This window comes from Archocentrus centrarchus, unplaced genomic scaffold, assembly GCF_007364275.1.
Source record: "Archocentrus centrarchus isolate MPI-CPG fArcCen1 unplaced genomic scaffold, fArcCen1 scaffold_44_ctg1, whole genome shotgun sequence".
Lineage (NCBI taxonomy): Eukaryota > Metazoa > Chordata > Actinopteri > Cichliformes > Cichlidae > Archocentrus > Archocentrus centrarchus.
The window spans coordinates 1,104,924-1,128,022 of NW_022060270.1; the positions used below are offsets into that span (position 1 = coordinate 1,104,924).

The window sequence follows — 23,099 nt, forward strand, 5'->3', positions numbered from 1 at the left end:
GTGACCATAGGTGAGGGTAGAAACGTAGATCGACCGGTAAATCGAGAGCTTCGCTTTTACGCTAAGCTCCCTCTTCACCACGACGGACCGGTGCAGCGTCCGCATCACTGCAGAAGCAGCCCCGATCCACCTGTCGATCTCCCGTTCCCTTCTCCCATCACTCGTGAACAAGACCCCGAGATACTTAAACTCCTCCACATGGGGCAGGAACTCGTTCCTGAGCCGGAGAGGGCACTCCACCCTTTTCCGGCTGAGGACCATGGCCTCAGACTTCGAGGTGCTGATTCTCATGCCAGCCGCTTCACACTCGGCTGTGAACCGTTCCACTGCGAGCTGGAGGCCCCCCCCTGATGAAGCCAACAGAACCGCATCATCTGCAAAAAGCAGAGATGAGACTCTGAGGCCACCAAGGAAGAAGCCTTCCGCCACCTGGCTACGCCTAGAAATTCTGTCCATAAAATTTATGAACAGAATCGGTGACAAAGGGCAGCCCTGACGGAGTCCAACACCCACAGGAAACGAAGCCGACTTATTACCGGCTATACGGACCAAGCTCTCACTGTGGTTGTACAAGGACTGAATGGCCCGCAACAACGGGCCAGACACCCCATACTCCTGCAGGACCTCCCAAAGGACACCCCGAGGGACACGGTCGAATGCCTTCTCCAAGTCCACAAAGCACATGTAGACTGGTTGGGCAAACTCCCACGCACACTCGAATATCCTTGAGAGGATAAAGAGCTGGTCCAGCGCTCCACGACCAGGACTCAAGTATTTAAAAACAATATTTCAAATATATAATAAATATTGCTAGGTATCAGAGTTAGGTGAACCTGCTTTCTGGAAGAGCCTCAGGTTAGATTTCACAAATCTGCAGCTGTTCTTTATTTCATTAAGTTATTCATTCATTAAACACAAACATTGGAAAGCTGTTAAAAAACAATATAAAGCCACAGTGCAAAATCATTTACAGTCACATCAAAGTTCCAGGATTCAGTGCTATGTGTGACCTGTTTTCACCACATGTACTGTACATGGAGGTAGCCACCAAGATGTATCATTTACTTCAAGCTTGGAGCTGATCTTTTAGGCTGTTGCTGTTTTTGCTGCTTTGAAACCACATGTAATGAGTGAGGAGTGGATCCCACTAAGAAACTGAGGGATGCTCCAATGGTGGTGACAAGCCAACTACTAAGATGTGACCATTTGATAGTAGCCTCAATCTACAAGCCACACGCTGTACGTGTGATGGTCGAGGTTAAGCTTTGGATTCTGGTGTGTATGAAACAGGTGCATTAGAACAAATCTATTGACCGATCCACTCTTGATATGGCAAACAAAAACAAGAACATTGTGACTCATAATTACAGATGATTACATGCTTATCAAATACTAGAAGCCATTTCCCCCAAATTTTCTCCCATTTTAAAAGCTGGCACCCTTAATGTGTGTGAGTCCATAAGTGAATCAGAGTAGCACAGTGGAAATCTTCAGAGTTAGATCGTCACTCTGCAACCAAAGAGAAGTTATCAAACTGGGCCAGTTCAAACGAGTGTGTTCCAATGGCAGCCCAGCCACTCTTTGGAGTCAGTACCACAGCGTTCTTCCATAGAGGGTATCCATTCAGCATCCCCGATGCATACTGGCCCTACAGGAAGGAGAAGGATCACAGCTGTGAACAGCACAACAACTTTAGATATCCCCCCCACCCCCACCTCCACCCCACCCCCGCGAAAAAGGGTCAACTACTAAGTTTTACTTTTGAAATCCTTTCATGATTGTTTTTTTTTAATAGTAGTTTGTGTAGAAGGTACCTATTCAGGTTTTTCAGAGATGGAAAGTATTAACACACTGGCTCCAGTGGAGCACTGCATTTAAAACTGCATTAATCAGAAACAGAAAGGAGTGAGTAGAAAATTTTTACAAACAGTAAAAAGTGTCTACTTACTTTCACAGTGAGTGACAAGGTGTACCAGCCAAATGCCCGGGTACCAGACTGCCCCTCTGCGAGCACGGTCTGCCCAGCTGTTGGCAAAAGAACAGCGATAACAAACCAGCCAACTGTGGAAACTGTGGAAAACTTGGCTTTTGGTTTCAGTCTGAAGCAAAGTGTGATGAAGCAGAGCGATCGTACTGACCGAGATCATTGGTAAGTTTGTAGGTGCCATCAGCAAACACCCAGAAGAAGACTCCTTTAGCCCTGCGGATCGACTGGCCTCCGCTGTCCACCCTGGCTGCTACGAACACACCACCAGTCTTTATGTTCTCCATGAAGACATCACACGTAACTGTCAGGTTCTGCCTGTACCACAGCAATATAACAGACTGAAATATTACTCACTTTAGGTGAGACAGTACTTATATAGCACTTTTCTACTCTAATTGAGCACTCGAAGTACTTTACTACAAGCTTCATTCACCCAATCTCACATAGACTCACACACATGCTCTTTTTCTGTGCCTAAGTGCCTTGTGTATCCACTCTCACACTAATGAATGCATCAGGCCAACTCAGTATCTTGCCCAATATAACTGGAGTAGCTGGAGATCGAACCACAGACCTTTCATTTGGCAGGTGACCTGCTCTACCTCCTGAGCCACAGCCAGCCCATGGGTGCTATACTGACCGTTACTACTCTCAACATCAACTCACCAGTAATAGTCTCCAATGACACTGATGGGCTGGTCAGCATCCGTTGCCCATGTGATGGGTCTTTCTGTCAGAACCTGTCTTAAGGTGAAGATGTGAGGTCCAGGATCGGTCAGGTTGATGTAGTACTCAAACACTCCTGTCTGATCAGCAAAGTTTGGAGCTTCTGAGAAAGGTGGGGTTCCTATAGAGGGGAGGGGTCACACACGTTTATTTAAACAGCGCCAGATCACAGCAAACAGTCACTTCAAGGTGCCTCATATTGTAAGTTCAAGTCAATAATACAGACAATAAAACCCCAACAAAATTATATATGTGTGTTTTTTTCCCTCTTTTTTAAGATACATATATATAGTTTTAAATATTTTTAAGATTAGGTTTAAAACTTTCCACTTTAAAAAACCCAAAGGAACACAGAAGCAGATGAAGACCCCTCTGTTAAAGATGTTGGGAATTCTGTGACATTTAGGGTCATATACATGCTTTACTTACGAACATCAAAGTCATCTTTGTACACTTTAGGGAAGCGAGCTGAGGGAGGCGGGTCGGGGTAGCTGCCTTTGCTTCCTGTAGTAATAGTGGTCAGTGTGTAAACCTCGTCTTCAGCCAGATTAAGGGTGAATGAGCCATTTTCAAGCTAGTGGTCATATAAAAGACACTGTTACAGTTCTTGACTGTGACAGCACATCAGTGAGGTGCATCTTTCCCTGTGCCTTTACCTTCAGTGGCTTTAGCTTCTCAAAAAAGGAGGGCTTGTTCATCTTGAAGTTAAACTGTGACTGCCACACTTGGAGTTCCTTGATGGAGGCCTACAAAAAAAAATCTACTTAAATAATTTAACAATACAAGCCAAACTTTCAGCAGATTGAAGAAGACCATGTGAACTTACAAAGGATCCCTTCAGCTGGAAAGTTGCATTTTGAGATGTCACATTAAAGGGAGGCAGTGGAGGTCTCACACACACTGAATGATTGTGAGTCTGCAAAGGAAACAAACAGCTTGGTTAAAGAAGCTTTCCAGAACCTGGAGCAGATTGTACTCTCACATTTGAGCTGTATGAGCCACAATAACACACACAAAGCCCAACAAAGTAGTATAATGAGCATTTGTTCGTCTTTGACACTGCAAAGCTACCAGTGTTTTTTTCTACCCAAACCTGTGTGAGGCATTACTATAGAAATTATTGATGCGTCTTTGCTTTGTAAAATCACCTTATTTATTCATGAACAAACTGAATACAGCTAATATTAGCCAGAAGGCAGAGTGGAATTTTGCATGCCATGGAGGGGACATTTGCAGGGTTAAAGGTTAAAAGTCTGTGACTATTTATAAGGAACAACAGCCCCAAAACCTTTATGTACAAGGAGTTTCTGGACAGTGCATCAAATATGTTAGAACAGAGCTCTTCAACTCCAGGCCTCGAGGGCCGGTGTCCTGATTAGATGTGTCCCTGATCCAACACACCCAAATCAAATGGCTGAATCACCTCCTCAGTATGCAGTCAAGTTCTCCAGAGTCCTGCTAATGACTTCTATATTTGACTCAGGTGTGTTGAAGCAGAGACATCTAAAACCTGCAGGACACCGGCTCTCGAGGCCTGGAGTTGAAGAGCCCTGTATTATAATATATGCAGGTTTGAGTGGCGTGTCACAGAGGGGACCAAGAAAATCAGAAATTATGAGATGCAAAAGTTATGTCTCCTCCTTGGGCTGTGCCCAGTCAGATGCTCTCCCTTGAGCTCCCTCCCCAGGCTTGGCTCCAGGGGGTGGTGGGTAACTCTGTCCTGAGCAGGTAAATTGTTCCCTTGATTCTTCTTCCACAGGTTTTTTGTGTCTGGCCTCCCTCACCCAAAAGCCCAATCTTTAACAATATAAGAGTGTTGTTTGCCATTATCTGGTCCAACTCTGTATTTCTTATTTTTTACTGCTTTAAAACTGCCAATATTTGCATAAATTATGTTAATTAAATGATTACATATGCATAGTTTAGCTGGAGAAGTTGCACCATTAGAGGCAGCTCATAAAATAGTCTATGCTATGAATTTTCATGGCTGTAACTTGAGACTGTGTCCCAATTAGAAATGTTCCTTAAATGAAATGAACAGAAACAAGAAATATATTTTACATGTGAATTAAGGCCCAGAGAGGACGAATCAAATATTACACCAAGATTTTGAACGCTGGACTTAGCAGTTCAACAAGAAGCAGCAAAAGGCTGGCTGATTTTAGCATACAGTTCAGGAGGAGCTATAATCAGTGTTTCACGCTCGTTAACATTTAGAGCGAGATAACTGCTAAAGAACTAGTCACTAATCTGGGTTAGAACAGTGGACTGCTTATCCCGCTGGTGAGGCTAAACAGACACCTCCAGCTGAATATAGTTCAGCTTAAAACCTGTTTACCTTTCGTTCATTTTTCTCAGCTCAGCCTCACGTGCAGTTATTAACACATTGGACCTATGAATAGCAAAAAACAAAATCCATTTTTTTTTTACTGTGAAAACCACAAACATATTTATCAAACTATTTTTATAAATTAAAACAGAAAGTTGCACTTTTGAAAAACCTATACAAAGTTACAAATACAAATATTTACTTAAAATGCAGGAAATGCTTCAGGTGTTTTTTACAGACAGTCAGAGGCCACACAAATTATTTGTGCCGCTCCAAAAAACACTTGCTGTCCACCAAAGACGGAGGGGCCCATCACAGGCCTGACACTTCCAGGTGTGTCCCTCCTCCTGCTGTACAACTGGAAACAGCATTTACATCTGAGTGGTGGTTTATTAGCAGCATCTGCCTGCCCATGAATACACAACACACCACACACCAACCATACACTCCAAACAGGCTAAATCCCCCAAACTTCAGAACTCCCTATCAATACGCTGTCTCTCTTTTTCCCCGTCACTCACACCTTTCAGCTGTTTCTCTCTCACACGTTGCCATGTGGTCTTTTTCATTGGTTGATGTGGCGCATTTTTCCCACCAATAGAATTTACTATTATTACCCTTTATGGAACACCACAGGTTAGGGATTAGTATTAGAGGAGAACTTGTTTGCAGAGACAGTCCTATGAGATAAACAGGAAGAAACCCGATCTAACGCAGAGCCAGAGATACCAGCCAAAATCAGAAAAGCCTTTACACACCGGACACGCTGCAAAAAAGCACAAAACTCAGAAGCTTTCAGATGCAAACTTGTGTGCCCTCTCTAAGTCAAGAATTTTCATTTCCATCAAATGATGTGTCATCCTTTTGTTCCCAGCATGGTGTAATGGTAGGTAGCATAGATTTTTAAAATAAAAAGTGTACATATATTTCACAAATTAATTTTCTATAAGTAAATACCATCTGGAAACTTCAGAACTGTGTCCTACTCACATTATATCATCTTACTGATATTTTTGGGGTACAACTTGTTACATTTGCTCAGTCTAACCTGAAAGTTAAATGAAATTATGATTTTCTTCATTTCTCTGATTAATCATTTCATGCCTGGCAAGTTCAAGACCATTTTAGAAAACTACAATAAAGCCTGCCTCCTTGGAAAGAGAATACAGAGAAATGGAGGGTAGCTCATAACTTTGGGACAGTACTGTAAAATCATAGAGCAAGGAGACGAAAACCCCAGAGACAAAAAGTAAAAATGTGGAAAACAGGGAAGCCTAACTTGCCATGGTTTCTATAACAACAGTGAGGTTTCCCTTCCCATCAGTCAAGGCAACGTAGCTTCCACCTTGTGCCAGATGTCCAACAGTCTGCAGGTAGGTCCATCCCGGCTGGGTGAACTGTGTAGTGTGGGCTGCAAGGAAAACAATTCAAAACAAAGGGTTAATAAACAAATACCTCAGAGAGGCCCAACAACTGCCAGATTTATTAATTTTCAAAATCAAATGAGGCTGTTCTCATCCCCGTCTGTGCCAAACATTTGGCTGACCATGTCTCACAACTGAGATGTTTTCACCCTCAACATAGCATGTCTCATATTAACAAAGTACCTATGAACAGACTATAATGCACACCTGTGATCCAAATTGGAGATTCAACCACATAGTTGCCACTCCAGGGCTCCTCAGCTGTCATGAGCCCGTCCCTGCCGAATGGCAGCTCCTCATAGTAACTGGCCACCAGGTTCCAGGAGATGGTGCTGGAGAAAGGATTACAGTCAATGCAGAAATGAAATGGTCTGAAACACGTATTCACTGGGTATACATTTAATTTCATCTTTGCATTTACTGATTGATGTTCTTGTCTAACAGATATTAATCTGTGATGTTAGTAAACTAGTACCTTCAAGTGCTTTAACTAGATGTGTAGACATAAATAATGCTAGCAATTAATTAAAAAACACCTCCATCACACTGATGAAATTCAACACATCTGATCATACACACTGCCTGAGATGCTTAATATTTTGCTACCATGTGTTGCTTGTGTCTTTACATACGCAGTCATTTGTCCATTGACATAGTTCTGGTTGAGGATGCGAGCCCAGCAGCCTCCACCCGTCTCATCGTTGAAGGAGCTGTAGTCCTCTGACGACCACAGCGTCTTCTGTGTCATCAGGGCCTCTTTCACTGTGTTGGTACCTGGATAGTGAGCCCTGATCGCCACACATACAGCACACAAAAGTCAAACTTGGTGACCACAGCTCAGATCTCTGTATTTTAGTTTTTCCTACACAGCAGTAAACAGACTGAGTATCAAACAGATTGTAATGCCTGTATTTTATACCTCATGAGGCTGAGTTGTTTATTAGAAAAAGACAAAACATGACATTATGCACATCTGATGATACAATAATACGATTTTGTAATCCTTTGGTTAAGAGTTCTTTGTCAGTTGCCTTATTTTATGGAAAAACAAATGTTGTTAATTCCAAATGCCGATGCATTTGGAATTAACAATTCCAATCTCTAGGAATGGGCTAATTAATATTATGTGTGAATTTTGCATATTTATGTTATGCGCACATATCCAACAAAGATATTTTTGTTCTACTACTGTAGAAAAAACTGCTTGGACACTCTAGCTTATCGATGACAGAGGTTCTACAATTAATAAAATGATTAACTGTAAACTCATTCTGAGAAGCAAAAACAATGATTGTACCTATGTACCAGTGGGGTCACGGGGCAGCAGCCTGAGCAGAGAAGCCCAGGCTTCCCTCTCCCCAGCCACCTCCACCAGCTCATCCGGAGGGACCCCGAGGCGTTCCCAGGCCAGCCGAGAGATATAATTTCTCCAGCGTGTCCTGGGTCCGCCCCGGGGCCTCCTCCTGGTGGGACGTGCTTGGAACACCTCACCCAAGAGGCGCCCAGGAGGCATCCTGATCAGATGCCCGAGCCACCTCACCTTTAACTTATCACAATGTAGCATCAAGTTAAAGTTCTGGGATACTGTTCTGGTCAGTTAAGTAGCAGTGAGGGCCACAGGGAGACAACCCCCCAAACCAGGAAAGGTTTTACAGGTGGAGGTCTTTGACCTTCAAGCTTGGGTCCTCTACCAAAGGGCTGGGAGGTTGAAGAACCAGTGCAGTATCTTAGCCATTCCTAGGACTGTACCTTTCTGGATGGAGATCTCAGATGTTGTTCTTGGAATCTACTGGAGCCACTTGCCCATATTGGGAAGCTGGTTAGTTTTAGTAATGGTCACAGTAGAGATTGCCTGTTATACTGCATTCATATATTCCAATAGACTTTCATACTAGGTTTCCACTGCCGAGGTGCCGGTGCTCGTGCCAGTGCCGTTGTTGGTTTCAATGAACAATTTAGAACAGGCCCGCGTTTCCACCGCTTTTCTGTGAACTGCTCCTTTATGTATGAGTGTGGGCGGGTCAACAGCAGTTGCTTGTTCTGGATGGAACTGTTTGGAACACTGAGCTAGTAGTTGTTCTGATGTTAGGCTAGATGTTATTGATGGTATTAAAGAATCCATAGGTCCCACATCCTGTTCATGTAACCCTTTTCATTGGGGTTACATGCATAGTAGCATTCCAACAGGTCCCTATTTGCATCCCTTGTCCACTTATGCCATAGCCTTGTTCCAGTAGCCCACTTCTCATCCGTACCTTCTGGTTCCTCAACACCTGACGTGGACCTTGTTACTCCAGGAGACATCTGAGCCGGCATGGTTTCAATTATGCACCTCTTGTTCATGTTCCCAGGTAGGCTTGGGCAGCATGTGGGGGAGTTACAGCCATTGTGCTGTGTTTGTGTATTCAGTTCTCTCTCCTCCTCTGTAGGAGCTGTCCTCCTCCCATTGTTCCCATTTCCAAGTGGGGAATGTAGAAAGGCAGATCCATTTGCCCTTGCTAAACAGTATAATGTTCCTGTTGTATCTTCACTCAGGAAACACGATCTGAGAGCTACCCTTTTGGATGGTTTAATTACCAAAGCTGTGCACCAGCAGAGGATGCACATCCTATGGTGAAGCAACCAAGCCACCACTGACTGCTGCCATGCCTGGTTTACAGGGTAGTGGAGCGGAGGAAAAGCCTGTCAACCTTGCTGTGGTTCGATCCAGACTATGCTGAGTCATCTCCTGGTTCTAGATTAGGTGCCAGGGTAAAATTGCGGATGGCTTGTTTTAGCATGGAGAGGGAAAGAGAGGAACGTGAGTTTTAACTCAGAAGAGAGTTAGGGGTCATTCACAATTATCAACATTTTCCAAAGTGTACAGAGAGTACTCTTTTTCAGACCTCCCCAAAAGTGTACAAAGAAAATGTTGATCTTTTTTCATGACATTTAATTTCACCTGCTTATTTGGAATTTCAAGTATTAAAAACTAGGGGTGGGACTTTAATGCGTTAATTTTGATTAATTAATTATGCGGAAAATAACGAATTAAAAATTTTTACGCATTTTAATCGCACTTTGCACCGTTGAACGTTTCTCAGTGCACGAGTTCCAGAAATACAGATTATATCGACGCACGATGTCAAAAATTCAAGGGCCGCATCCTTCGAAGGACCTGGCCCACGTAGACCGGGTCCTTTGGAGCCCACGAAGACCACAAAGGCCGGAAGTGAGCGTCTCGCCTTTATATCAGCGTCACCTGCCCTCACCTCAGCGTAGCTCATGTCGCCTAGCAACCACGACAGCGCGAAGCACAGCTGTGTAAAAGCAGCTGTTAAACGGAGAACGAACTTTTTCTCCTTTTTGTGGTTTGATTTTAATTCTTTAATTCAAAATAAGCAAAACAAGCATAACACATTTCAACATCAAGGAATACAGCTGAGCAAATGATTAATTTCCAACTATATAGTTGGAAATTTAGTATACTATAAATATACTAAAGACATTAATGTTGAATAAAACTATCCAGTTATGATGCTTAACTTTAATTTCAGGAGTTTATCACAGGAGCACTTCTACCCTCCATTGGTCTGTGTAGTAGACTGGTGGGGAAAATAAACTAAATTTTAAAGTTTAAGCTTATGTATATTGATTCATTCATCAACCAAACTTAAATTAATATTTCTCATGTTAAATATTTAAATGTGATTAAAATGCCATTAATTAATTACAAAGCTCCTAATTAATTAGATTAATTTTTTTAATTGAGTCCCACCCCTATCAAAAACACATCCTGGTATTGAAAAGTTCTGGAAATCTTGGTATCAAATATACTCTGATCTATTAATATATTATATTGTTGCACTAATAAAAATCCATCCATCCATTCTCTTCCGCTTATCCTTTTCAGGGTCGCAGGAGGGCTGGAGCCTATTCAAGGATTCTTTGTCATTTGCATCACATTTGCACGCAGTGGAATTAAATACTGTCCTCTGTCCCAGTGTTGCCCATGTAAGTAGTTAGTAGTTATATTTATTCTTCTTTAAATTACTTGAATGTTATAACTATTAACTACTAATATTAAAAATAAATATGGAATTAACAGGTTTGGATGTATAGTAATGGTAGAGAGCCGTGGTGCCACAGCAGTGACTTGTGCAAATGACAGCAGCAATAACTGTGAGAAACATGCAGCATGAATGAATACAGAGTTATGCAACAGTCCAGCTGTCATAGGGTGAGAGGCAGGATACACAATGTGTATGTGTACTGCACTGCATTTATGCAAAATGTACACGCCGCCACACTGTACACAGTGACAGTGGATCGATTTGTCATCTGAATAGCCGGTCTGTGCCAAAAAGGGATTAAGGGTATTTGTCAAAAAAAATTATTGGTGGTATTTTTTATTGTTGTACATGACTTGTGGATCTATAATCTGTCAAGCATATCTCAAACATGATCTCTTATGAATGATATCAATTCATTTTGAGTCAAAGAACATTTCTGTCACATGGTAGAAGCTGCAATAAGTTTTTGGCAACACCGGCAGCCAGTGTTGCCAACTTTGTCATTAGGACTTTTCAGACCCCCTACCGACTTTTTTTCCAAAAAGCAACTAGCAATAAATTTAGCAACTTTTTCCGGTGACTTCAGCGACTTTTGGAGAGTTTTGGAGATATGCCTCAGTTGTGCCAAAAAGTGAACGTCTGCCAAAAAGTGATTTCTGGTATTTGCCAAAAAAAAAAAAAAACATCTCTCACATCTCTCATGAATGATATTACATCATTTTAAGTGAGAAATAACCCTCCTGTCACAAGGTAGAAGCTGCAATCACTTATTGGCAAAAAAGCTTTCATATATTCTTTATTGATGAGGGTAAAAATGATCATTTACATTAAAAAAAATTTTTTTCCCAGATATCTGCCAAGGCGACTGCAGAAATTGCAACAAATATAACATTACAATTCTATAAATTGTAGCCAGAAAGTTCCTGCTGCTAAACATCCCCATAGCATGATGCTGCCACCGCCATGCTTCACTGTAGGGATGGTGGAGTTAGCTCCAAACATGATCCTTGGCATTCACACCAAAGAGTTCAATCTTTGTCTCATCAGACACAGAATCTTGTTTCTCAAGTCCAATCAACTGAATTTTACCACAGGTGGACTCCATTTAAGCTCTAGAAACATCTGAAGGATGACCAGTAGAAACAGCTCAATTTTGAGCTTCATGGCAAAGGCTGTGAATACTTACGTAAATGTGAATTCTTGGTTTTCTATTTTTAATATATTTGCAAACCAGTCAAACTGTTTTCCACATTGTCGTAAAGGGGTATTTGTAGAATTCTGAGGAAAGGGATTAATTTAATAGAATTTGGAATCTAATGTAACAAAATGTGGAAAAACTTAAATGTTGTGAATACTTTCTGGATGCACTGTACACAATGATTTAGGCCCCAAAAATTAGAAAAAAAATTCCAGACTTGACATGGCACAAGCTTTGGATTTAATTCAACATATCCTGGTAAATGGAAGAACTCATATCAGACAAAATCATTTGAAACAATTTTGTTATCTGGTTAGCATTTCCGTGAGTCACAGGTTTTGTCTCTGATTTTCTTTGATAAAGGTTTCAGACGGGCCAGCTGTGCAGAGGGATATGGAGCAGCTAACTGTTGGCATCTACAGCATAAAGGTGGAGGGAGGTGAAGCCACTACTCCTCCAGATGTTGAAGGAATTGTACTTCTCCAGGACCTGGGTGATGTTGTATCTGCATGTGCAGTCTTAATGGGTGTCATATATGCAATGAATCTGTGCTACCCGAAAGAACTGGAAGTCTTCTTTGAGGTGCTTCAGAAGATCTTCCTCCAACTGGATGCTTGAAAACTTTAAACGAAGGGACTGATGCTCAGCAACAAGCTATATAAATAAACACTGAACTATTTGGACATGGACAGTGCAAGTATTTTTGTCTAGGTTCTAGTGCAAATATCTTCGCACTAAGCAACAAACTAGACCAAAAATACTCAGTAAGATTGTGTTTTTGCAGTGTAGTTACACTAGATAATTACAAAAAAACTGCTGGATTTAACAATAACAAACCAAAAGATGCAGTAATCCTGAAAAAAAAAAAAAAAAAATCTAGAGATTAGTTTGCTGTGATTATTTGAATGATGTAATGAAGGTGGAATAGACAAAACTGTATTTTGAGCTCGAGTGTAGCACTGATGTTTACCAAATACAAAAGAAATGCAGCTGGGAACACTTTAAATGAGCGGGCATGATTAAAAGCATGAATGATCTATTATACATGTCATAACAGGGTTTATACAGGAATCCTAGACTTCAATTTACTGCCTATTTTTACTACCAGCATGAAATCGAGCAGCAGCCTTTTTTGGGGTGGCGGCACTAAGCCATGTAAGATGATCGCCCATCTGTCACAAAACTTTATCCCACTGACTTGAAGGTGTAACTGTGACTTTGTCTTGACTAAGACCTCATACACATTAATATTCCAAACACATTTCAACAAGACTCAGGAAATTTGTTTTTTTAAGAATATAAACAAAACGCCATGAAATTCAAGTTTCACAAGCAGATAATTTATTTTCCAGTAGAATATTGGAATGCTGGTTTGCTGCTGAGGTGTGACAGTGATATTTGTGCTCGTAGCTGACCTTGAGGGTGCAGTTGCAGTGCTTTGTGTAGCACCAAAAAACTAAATATGGATCTGCTCCCCGCACACACGGATCTGCTGCTGGTGAACGGTGGATGCTCGATGTGATCTGATCGCCATCACACCGTTCCAGGTCAAACTTATATTTTTTCTGCACACTTTACAAAAAGGCTCTCGACCATTCCCCATAACTGGCTTAAGCCGGTCTTTGAATGCCGGGTCACTGAGCCAAAGTGGTGAAAACTTACATTTTCCCATGACGAGGAGCAAAATGACTCACTAGTCCTAAAATTGCAGTTGCAACACCGTGCATGCACACAGCAGATCGGACAGCGGAACCAATCGAATCAATCAACATCAGCTCAGGTCCCGCTGAGTGGTTATATTTCTATACAGATTTTATAGTTAAACGAACTTAAAACAAAAAGTCTGCATCGATGGAAAAGTCTAAATATATTGAAGGGGTGATGAAAAATTTACTACCAAGTCAAATTCTGTTTGTTACCTTTTACTACCTTTTAATAGCCTTAATTTGAGCTCATTTAATTTACTACCTTTTACTACCCCGCAGAAACCCTGCATAAAATGGCAGGTGATAGTTTCTGTACACCAATTTGGATACATTGTTGCATGGATTTGTGCTGCATTTTTCAGTTGAGCCAAATGTATTTTTCTGTTTTGTTTTATTCATTTATTTTTTATAATTGTGACATTTCAAAGTTGTGAGGGTGAATCCTCAGAATTATTATACTATGTTCTGCATTACTATTCTTATGACTTAAGTTTATACTGCGAATTGTCTTTTGAGACTTGCTAAGGCTTAATGTTGTGCAAATATGAGACATTTGAAAGTGAAAGTTTGTTATAGTTTGTCAGTTTATGTTCTTGTGACTGTTAACTTGGTTAAAAGAAAGTTTTGTTTAAGATCTCTGGTGTTAAATAAAGAAGATAACAAAATTACATTTGATCTACATAATTCATTTGTGTGGAACCTGTTGATGAACTTGAATTTAATAATTTATTTATTTAACTTAAATAGAAAAAAATTAGTTGAATCAAAAAAAAAAAAAAAACTTCAGTTGATGGAAAGCAAATTTTAGTTGTTAAAGTAACAATTTGTTTATGTTGAGTGAAAAAATGCAAAATAAGTTCACTGAACGTATGCATGCTTTGTCAACTAACAAAAGTATAGTTAGTTCAGCTAATTTGTCTTTTGTCAGTCTGATGTGATTTGAAGTAGTTGTGTTAACTCATTCATTTTATCTTAGTTAAACATAAGGTCATAAACTCAGGTTACTATATATTTTTGCAGCAGTGCAAGTTGTCAGGTAAAGCTCAGGAGACGTGTGCTTCTCTTCTATTGAAGATAGTTTAGTGTATGACAGAGTGAAGAGTGCTATTTTAAAGGTGTCCGATGCTTATAGGCAACATTTTCATAGCTTTAGGAAAATGTGAAGCCAGACATTTCCTGATTTCGTGAAAGAGAAAGAGCTGCTATTTGACCGCTGGTGTAATGCGTGTTAAGTGAGCGATTTTGCTTCTTTGCATGAGTTAATGTTGCTCGAGGAATTAATTTGCATTTTGGTTTATTTAAATGACACTGTGCCCTTTGAAACAAGCTGCTTCTCTGGCTGTTGAGTTTACACAGGCATATACAGCTGTACGCAACCTATCCCTGAGGTCAGAGATGTACCAGCATCAAATACAGGTGTGGATGAACTGTCAAGCAGTCATCCCTCTGTGTTTTCTGCCAGTGTTCACCCGTAAAAAGCCAGGAGATCTATTTGCCAGATTCATTGCTGGCGTCAACACTGGCTGGTGATGGTGGCTCAGCAGACACAGGTAGTAAAAATCCTAAGTCATCTGCAGAGGCCGAACTCCTGACAGGGGAGTTCCTGACACGCCATCACTAAATCTTCCTGTGAAACACTCACTGATGCTCAGAAATCTGACTCCAGTCTGGCTAAATGTTTTTCTTCTGTGTCTACCCAAAAAGAAAGGAAAAGCTGCTCTTAGTCTTACTTCTTGGAGAATGAGCCCTGATGCACGAGTGGACTTAACCTTTAATAAAAGACGCGCTGAGCGTGAGACAGCTGATGATTGGAACACTGTATTAAGCCGCTGTTCCCTCCGTCATGTATTGTCCCTTACATATGACCATCCATGTTTTGGTCATGTACAACACGTAACAGAACGCTCATTTCTTCTGGCCGGGACTAAAGGCTGATGTCGTGCATTTCTGATGAACGTGTAAAATCTCTCAAATTACAGGAAAACCAGTTTGGTGTGGAAGAACTTGACTGGCCTGCACAGAGTCCTGACCTCAGCCTGATAGAACACCTTTGGGATGGATTAGAGCGGAGACTGTGAGCCAGGCCTTCTCTCCAACATCAGTGTCTGACCTCACAGATGTGCTTCTGGAAGAATGGTCAGAAATTCCCATAAACACTCCTAAACCTGTGGAAAGACTTCCCAGAAGAGCTGAAGCTGTTATCCAGTTGTTAAGTAGAATTAAGTAGAATTCCATTTCTGGGTATAAAATGTCTTGTGATCAATATGCTGCAATGCTGTGTACCTCGTGGTTTTAACCGATCCGGCTAAAAAAAAACAAAACAAAAAAAACCCAAAAAAAACACACACACTCAGCTGTGATTTTCCCGATGAGAAAGAGAAGAGGAAATGGCTGCAGTTATAAGGTATGTTACAATCTTCTGTAAGAGTGAATGGTCACTGGTTCTGCCCTTGCTGTTTATTTAGGAGCAAAGGGTGGGCCACATCATATTAAACCCTATGGCTGTAGAATGGGATCTTACTCAGGTTCATGTGCAGGCAGATCAGTGAACACTTGGCAATGTAGTGTGTATTTTTGCACACACACACACACACACACACACACACACACACACACACACACACACACACACACACACACACACACACACACACACACACACACACACACACAAATATAACGTATGTTTGAATGCAAACAGAAGATCTATGTTAACCAGCTGTAGAACACAGAACTGGTTCTTCCCCAGTGCCTTAACACTTACAAACACAAGGAATAAAATAAAAGACTCAATGCTGTCAGCGAAGGCTTGTTATTACTGCTAGTACTAGACATACCACATCACACAGGGGCAGTTTTCTTAGAGCATTTAGTGGTGATTAGAGGTCCAAGAGGTGCTGTTAACAGTTCTGATTATTAAGCAACAACCATCAGATGGCAGCAGGCTGAAGTTGGTGACAGACTATTGGTACTGTTTGCATGCACAGACGAGGATCCTACCCTATCACGTCTACAGCTGCGCTCAGCTCAGCGTCTAGTAGCAGAGACAAGGCAATGGGCTCCCACAGGTTGTCACTGGCTATGATCCTGACTCTCTCCAGACCATTCTTGTCCAGAGTGTATCGCAGCAGCTGGTACAGACAGTCAGAGGGAGATTGACAGCAGAGAAGACAGGGGTCACTGCTAAGACAATTCAAATTCTAATATTTGCTGCTTCCATGTAAAACTCATATTTACAGAACTAGTTTCTCAGGAAAAGAGTGGCATTTGCTGAGATTTGATGCAATAGGTGCAACAAAAACAAGGTGAAGACTGCACCTACTGAGAGATATCTGGCTCAGCAAAAGAAAGCTTTTTTCAGATATGGATACATATTTGACAGTACATGAAATAAAATAAGCTAAGACCACAGAGATTTCTTAACTTGTGGCCTACATTTTAGTAGTTACTTTGATAATTACAGAATCCATGTACTATATGCATTTATTGCTGGACTTTTTCCTATTATGGACGTGACTTTCAGATACTGTGCATCTGCTTTAGGTAGTTTTTATGCCTGCCACTTCTTTTATTCTCCATTTGTCCAGTTTCCCCCATTTCCCTGAGGACATAGGACACTATGCTGAGAGATAAGTTTTCAGCTAATAATGCATTAGGAATCATCTCATTTGGGGGGGGGGGGTCACTGTTTGTTTTTGTTAAGCCACTAAAGAAGAAAAGCCTCTGAAAATGTGATATAACAGTTCCAATAGATAGCTGACTGGTGAAATGCTCAGCCCGGTGCAGCGCCAGGCGATCAATCGCTGGCTAGAACCCTGATCAACAATATCAGTGATTTTACTGATAGTCACACTTACTATGCAAGAACACATGTATCAATGTAATTTATGAACTGACACTTCTCACCTTTTAAGTTGAACCGAAAAACAGCCACAAACATTCAGCAGAGCGCTTCCCTTTACAGCAGAGGACTGTGCTGGATGAGTGCTTTAACAAAGACACACCCACACAAACACTGCACCTTATGCTCATCACATGTTTAGTCACTCAGTTGTGAAGCATCAGATGGCCTTCAGTGAACTTACAGCACACGGTACAAGTTATATTCCTACACTGCGTGTCTGTGCAGTGGGACTATAGAGTATTTCATTTCAACCTACTTCAGACTGTGTACTCACCCAATCACCTCAACAGAAGCATTAAGACCGAGGTCTTGGATCATAGAATTAGCGATGCTCCAATCGCCGTCTGCTGCGATGATGCCAACGCCACTTAGACCAACTTTATCCAGCATGTTCCGGAGCACCTTTGGCAACAAAGACATGCTCTCAGAGGAACTCAGCTAGAACTTTGAAAGCCATTTCAGACAGCACGTCACACTGCATGTCTCATCTCAATGTTAGTGGCTGTTTTCCTGCTTCAACGCACTGGATTCTACTCATTATGACAAAAAGACACTGAAAGATGAAGTAAGTCAGGTTTACCTTGATGTACTTGACGTCAAAGTTTCGCTCATTCCAGATCTAAATGGATGAAAGGAAATTTTAGTTCACTGCCAGGCTCAATTTCCTGCTAAGGCAAATCCTTCAATCCAGTATCACATGGTAAAGCTTTCATGCAACATGCTTACTACCCAAGTGAACGTGTATTTGTAAGAGTGCACAGGGCCTCGCTTTACCTCAAGAAAAAGATAACAAGCCTTTGCAGTCCACGCATGCCTTCATTTCTAAGCAACTATTAGATATCAGTCTTATTTTAGTACAAAGACCGATTTTGATACGTTCTCACATCATGCCATTTTAAAGTCACTGCATTAGGCTGTTAATAGAAACTGCACACTTCAGTGGGCACAAATGGTTTCCTAATACAGCTTTAATTCTGAACTACATGCCTGTAACCACAGCTCAGTCATACAAAGATACATGATACTGAACTAGGCATACACACCCCAACATACTGAATGTCTAGGTCATGGTACTGCTTGGCACCAAGGATCCAGTTCACCACATACGCTGCAGTGACGTCTGGGTTGTCATAGGGCCAGTTCTTGCCTTGGCCCACCCAGCCAGGGAACGCCCAGGGCAGACCTGCATGAAGACAAGCACAGATGCACAAGAAGAACTGAAAATTATTTTTGTGTTACCTTTAATACAATTTCAATATCTGATCACATTCCAAAACCCCCTGCTAACTATCAGTAAGTGGCAGATGTGCCAAAGACCTAAAGTATTGAATATATCAAAGCTGTAGCATAGAATGGCTTTTCACAAGCGGCGATGATCGGGCCCTCACACCCAGTGCACATCGACCTGTGGTGAGATCAAGACGTGCTGCGCTCGGAGATTGTCGCGGACGGGAGACTTGCGGGCTCACCTGGATGCCGTGAGCCAGGCAGGCTACTTGTTCTGTGCGTCGTTCGGCCGCTGAACGTGTCCTGTATCCACTAGGTGGCGTCAGGAAGCGCCCACTACTTAAACCGTTGTGATGCTGTATGTCATGCCTGCACCAGTCAATAAAAATATAATGCTCATGGGATGGTGACTATCAGCCTACTGCTGATTTCCTGTCCCCACTAGGCGGCGTTATGAGTGTGATGCAATGCTGGTGCATAGGTGTGTCCAGACGTACTCACACTCTCATGAAATATGTGAAGTTGGGAACAGATTGGATAATGTATGTTTGAGATATGACAATTTAGTGTCCTGTGGTATATGACTGAAATCCCAAAATCAAAGTGCTGCTATGGTAACACTGATGTTTTATAAAACCATCAATAACTTTGATGGGCTCCTTGTCTAGATGATCTGGAGCCATTTTGGTCTCACTGGGTCAAATGCCCAAAGAAGAGTTCGTTCACATAGCAGGCGTGGAAATGGCAAAATTGACACCTTCAATTGAAGATGGCTGACTTCCTGTAGGGTTTCGGGTATGGGTCCAAGAGACTTCATTGCATGTATTAAGATGCTACATCAGCCTGCAGATATCTCAGATATGTAGATAAAATGTAGCTCCGGCACCATGTATAAAACATGGTATTCCATTTCCAGGTCCCACTAGGTGGCGCTCTAACTTTTACAAATTTTATGCATATCATTGTGTTCAGGGCGGGAGGCTTATCAAACCACTAATGTTTGATGCAGATTGTGCAATGTAGTTTGAGTTACTGCCATTGATGTCTTCATGGAGAAACATCAAAATTTGCCATCCTGCCAAGGTCACGCCCTTTGGTGAAAACTCAGTTTTGAAAACAATGCAAGGCTAATTTTTTAAGGCTTTCCAGGGGAAATTTGAACTGGTTCTGCTCAACCACCTTGGAGCTGTACCTCAAAGTGTAAAACATGACATTTCTTGTACCCACTAGGTGGCGCTGTGACTGTCAGTAAATACTATCATATGTGTAGGTTAAGGGGCGGACCACCATCCTACTGGAGAAGTTTGGTCCTGATTGGATTATGTAGGTGTGAATGAGAGCCAATCAAATTTCCTGGCGAATAATAAAATTTCCCTATGGCGTCACGACCACGCCCTCCAGCGAAACCATTTTTTAAATTTAGATAAATGTGTAGATTAGACAAACCAAATATGAAGTTGATAACATCCAAAACCTAGGAGTAATTAGAGAAAGTCTGAGGGCTGCAAATCACCAAAATTGCGTGGTTAATTAAAAATGGCAGACTTCCTGTTGGCTTTAGGGCGTGGCTCCAAGAGGATTTTTTTGTGCGTTTGCATGTGTTACATATGTGAATCAAATTTCATACATGTGAACGGAGCAGATACATTAGGGCCTTCGCACATTTCATGCTCGGGCCCTAATTATGTCTTAATGAGCTTTCTTACTGATTTAACCTACTGAACATGGAGTGAACTGGGTCCTAGAGTTCAGCTTCTACATTTTAGCCCACACATGTGAAACCATGACAACTCAATCCTGATCAATCCTGAACCAACAGCTCTTTTTCCCCATTTACATTTATTCACATCTTCACAGCAGGCAGCGACCCACCACAGTTTTCATGGTCAATAATAGTTTGTCTAAACTCCTAGTATTTATTTGTTTTTAAGAAAACAAAAAGTTGTTTTTTAACACATAAAAAGCTACTGTTGTAACTTTTAGCACAATCACCTCACAGCAAGAAAGTCCTGGGTACTCCCACTACCTCCCACCATCCCAAGATATGCACGTTAAATTAACTGGTGACTCTAAATTAGCCATAAATGAGTAGTTTGCAGCAGTCTGCAGTAGGGCTGCAATGATTAGTTGCCATTGTCGACAATAATCGACCATAAAAATAGTTGATGATGAATTTAATTGTCGATAAAAGTCATTTTTTATTACTGTTTTTTTTTTTTAAACAGAGTGAGACGTCTTCCTGTCTGTCTATCTCTGGAGAGCTTCACACATGCAATCGGGTTAAGTGAAGACAGAATTCCATTGTCCAAGCTGTCACTGATCAACATGCCGCAACCGATTCGACTTGGAATAAATAAAAAAAAAAACACACTCAGCTGTCATTTTACAGATGACAAAGAGAAGTGGAAATGGCTCCAGTTGATAAGATATACTACAATCATCTTTAATTGTGAACGTGAACATGCCATTGCTGTTTATTTGGGAGCATTTGGACCCAGAAATGACGTCAGACTTAAAGACCGGATAGCTGCACATCAGCAGCAGTGTTGCCAGGTCTGCTTATTATAAGCGACTTTGGGCTTGTTTTTTTCTAAAGTTGCGGGTTGCGTTTTTTTTGGGCTTGTTTTTGAACGTCAAGTTGCTTATTTGGGCTTGACTTTCTTTCTGAGTGAAACTCCTTGTTTATCTCCCGGTGCTCCATAATAAGGCAAAAGATGAGTGGTAGGTAGTTTGTCCCTTCCAAGCCCCCGTTTCCTGTTTATCGTTCCCGCACAAGTTGACCGGGCGCACACCCAAACACTCATAACAGCCCAGATTTTGGAGACTGCTGAGAAGATCACGACTCCACTGCCCGCTCTGCAGAGCATCTACAATCACAGGACAGCTGCCTCCATCCCCAAAGACTACATTTTGCAGTTGCGCAGACATACCTATGAGCGTGATGTTTGGGTTCCTCTTCTTGGCCTCTTTCATAAGCCACCACTCGTAGCCTCTGTAGTAGTTCTCATCATTTTCATAGTGCATGTGGGATGGCTCCGTTCCATCTAATCAAGTCAGAGGACCAATGGAACCAAAGCAGGAAGAAGGAGATCATTCTTTAAATGACAATGATCCAAGGTGTCTACTATATGACCCCAATAACAAAATATGTTGTGATTATAGGTAATATTGTAGCCATACCAGACATTTCATTCCATACTCAGCACATGTGAGAAGTGGCTCTCCATTAGGTCGGAATTTGTGTCACTTTGTGGTTTATATAATTAACTGTGTGACTGCACAGTGAGCAGGTACCGGAGTAATGCAAAAGTAACAGCAGTGTAACAAACGAACTGAGCTCATTTAAGTGAAAATATCTACATGAGCTTTTCTCCTGCCAGGAGCTCGGTGTGAGCAAATGTGCCTTACCGGTAGTTTGCGCATCTCCTCCAATCTCCACCTTCAGAATGTGCAAAGAAGCGCCAAAGTCCGGCTGAACACAGAAGGCAAAAACAAAGACAGGCAGCAGTGAGATGCTCGTACTGTACACTGAGCCGGGTGGATGAGCTGCTCGCTATCATACCTTAAACAGGTAGTCCAATATCTGGCTGCGGTACGGCTCGGCATAATTCACCAGTAACCGAGACGTCGCCTACAGAGAAGCACAAGAATACATACGACCTTAAAATCAAAGTTATTAGTAAAAATATTAGTTAATAACAGAGGCGTGCAGGTAGCTGCTGTTCCTGTGGTGCAGAGTTCCGTACAAGGAAGTCCAAGAAGAAGAAGACATGAACTCACCCCTCCGCCGCTCAGACCTCCGATTCCGTCAAACACCCTCCCCAGCCCCCCGGCGTCGTCCAGGACATAAACATGACAGGAGGACAAATGCACAAAGAGCGACACAACCGACACAAACAGCACCGACACACCGCCGTCCATGCTGCACACTCTGGGTCACAAGACCCTGTGCGCGCGTACGCTTTTTCTATGTGACGTGACGGCGCTGCTGAGTGCTCACGTGACGTGGACGTCATTGGCCCGTTGCTGCGATACAGTAGCACGTCCGCCATATTGGATGTGGCACCGCTGCCTTAGTAACAGTAAACTCACGCATGCGCTGAAATATTTTGGGAACCTGATACTGATGTAAACTTCTCATGCTAATCATCAAGGTTTTAACTACTCTGCTACATCTGTGTGTTTACATATACTAATGCTAGGGACGTGATTACAGTGAGGATAAACAACCACATCCTAACATGAACATCTGTGGGTTTACTGAATTTACAAAATATATATTCAGTGATTTATATCAATGTAAGCAGGCGTGAAAGTAAGCCGGTACGCAGTACCGGCAAAAGTTGGAGCGGCTGTCTGCTGTAAAGCCGTCATTCAGAACCGGTCACGGCTGCACTTTGGGTCAGAATAAATCCGCTAGCAATAAGCAGTCTAAAACACGACGTAATCAGTTAATAAATTGCTTTTTTTTCTCATTTCAAATCGTTTCTGAACTGTTCGTGCTGTGCTGGCACCTCAAATCTCTAGCTTCTCTCCCCTCAGAGAC

General features: G+C 41.9%; 1 protein-coding gene across 2 annotated transcripts; it reads right to left on the minus strand.

Moving 5' to 3' along the window:
• Positions 1-861: 861 nt before the first annotated feature.
• Positions 862-22,515, minus strand: galcb (galactosylceramidase b). 2 transcript variants are annotated; one of them, XM_030724986.1, is made up of 17 exons: positions 22,334-22,515; positions 22,116-22,184; positions 21,962-22,025; positions 21,484-21,597; positions 18,370-18,509; positions 17,907-17,945; positions 16,423-16,553; positions 7,099-7,254; positions 6,674-6,798; positions 6,326-6,453; positions 3,540-3,629; positions 3,370-3,459; positions 3,143-3,287; positions 2,654-2,834; positions 2,139-2,302; positions 1,949-2,025; positions 862-1,648 (listed from the first exon to the last, which is right to left on the minus strand). In XM_030724986.1, the coding sequence occupies exons 1-17, from the start codon at positions 22,472-22,474 to the stop codon at positions 1,505-1,507; spliced, it is 1,998 nt and encodes a 665-aa protein (XP_030580846.1). In that variant the 5' UTR covers positions 22,475-22,515; the 3' UTR covers positions 862-1,504. The 2 variants fall into 2 exon arrangements, with proteins under 2 accessions (XP_030580846.1, XP_030580847.1); XM_030724987.1 differs by lacking the exon at positions 16,423-16,553 and adding an exon at positions 17,601-17,728.
• Positions 22,516-23,099: the final 584 nt, after the last annotated feature.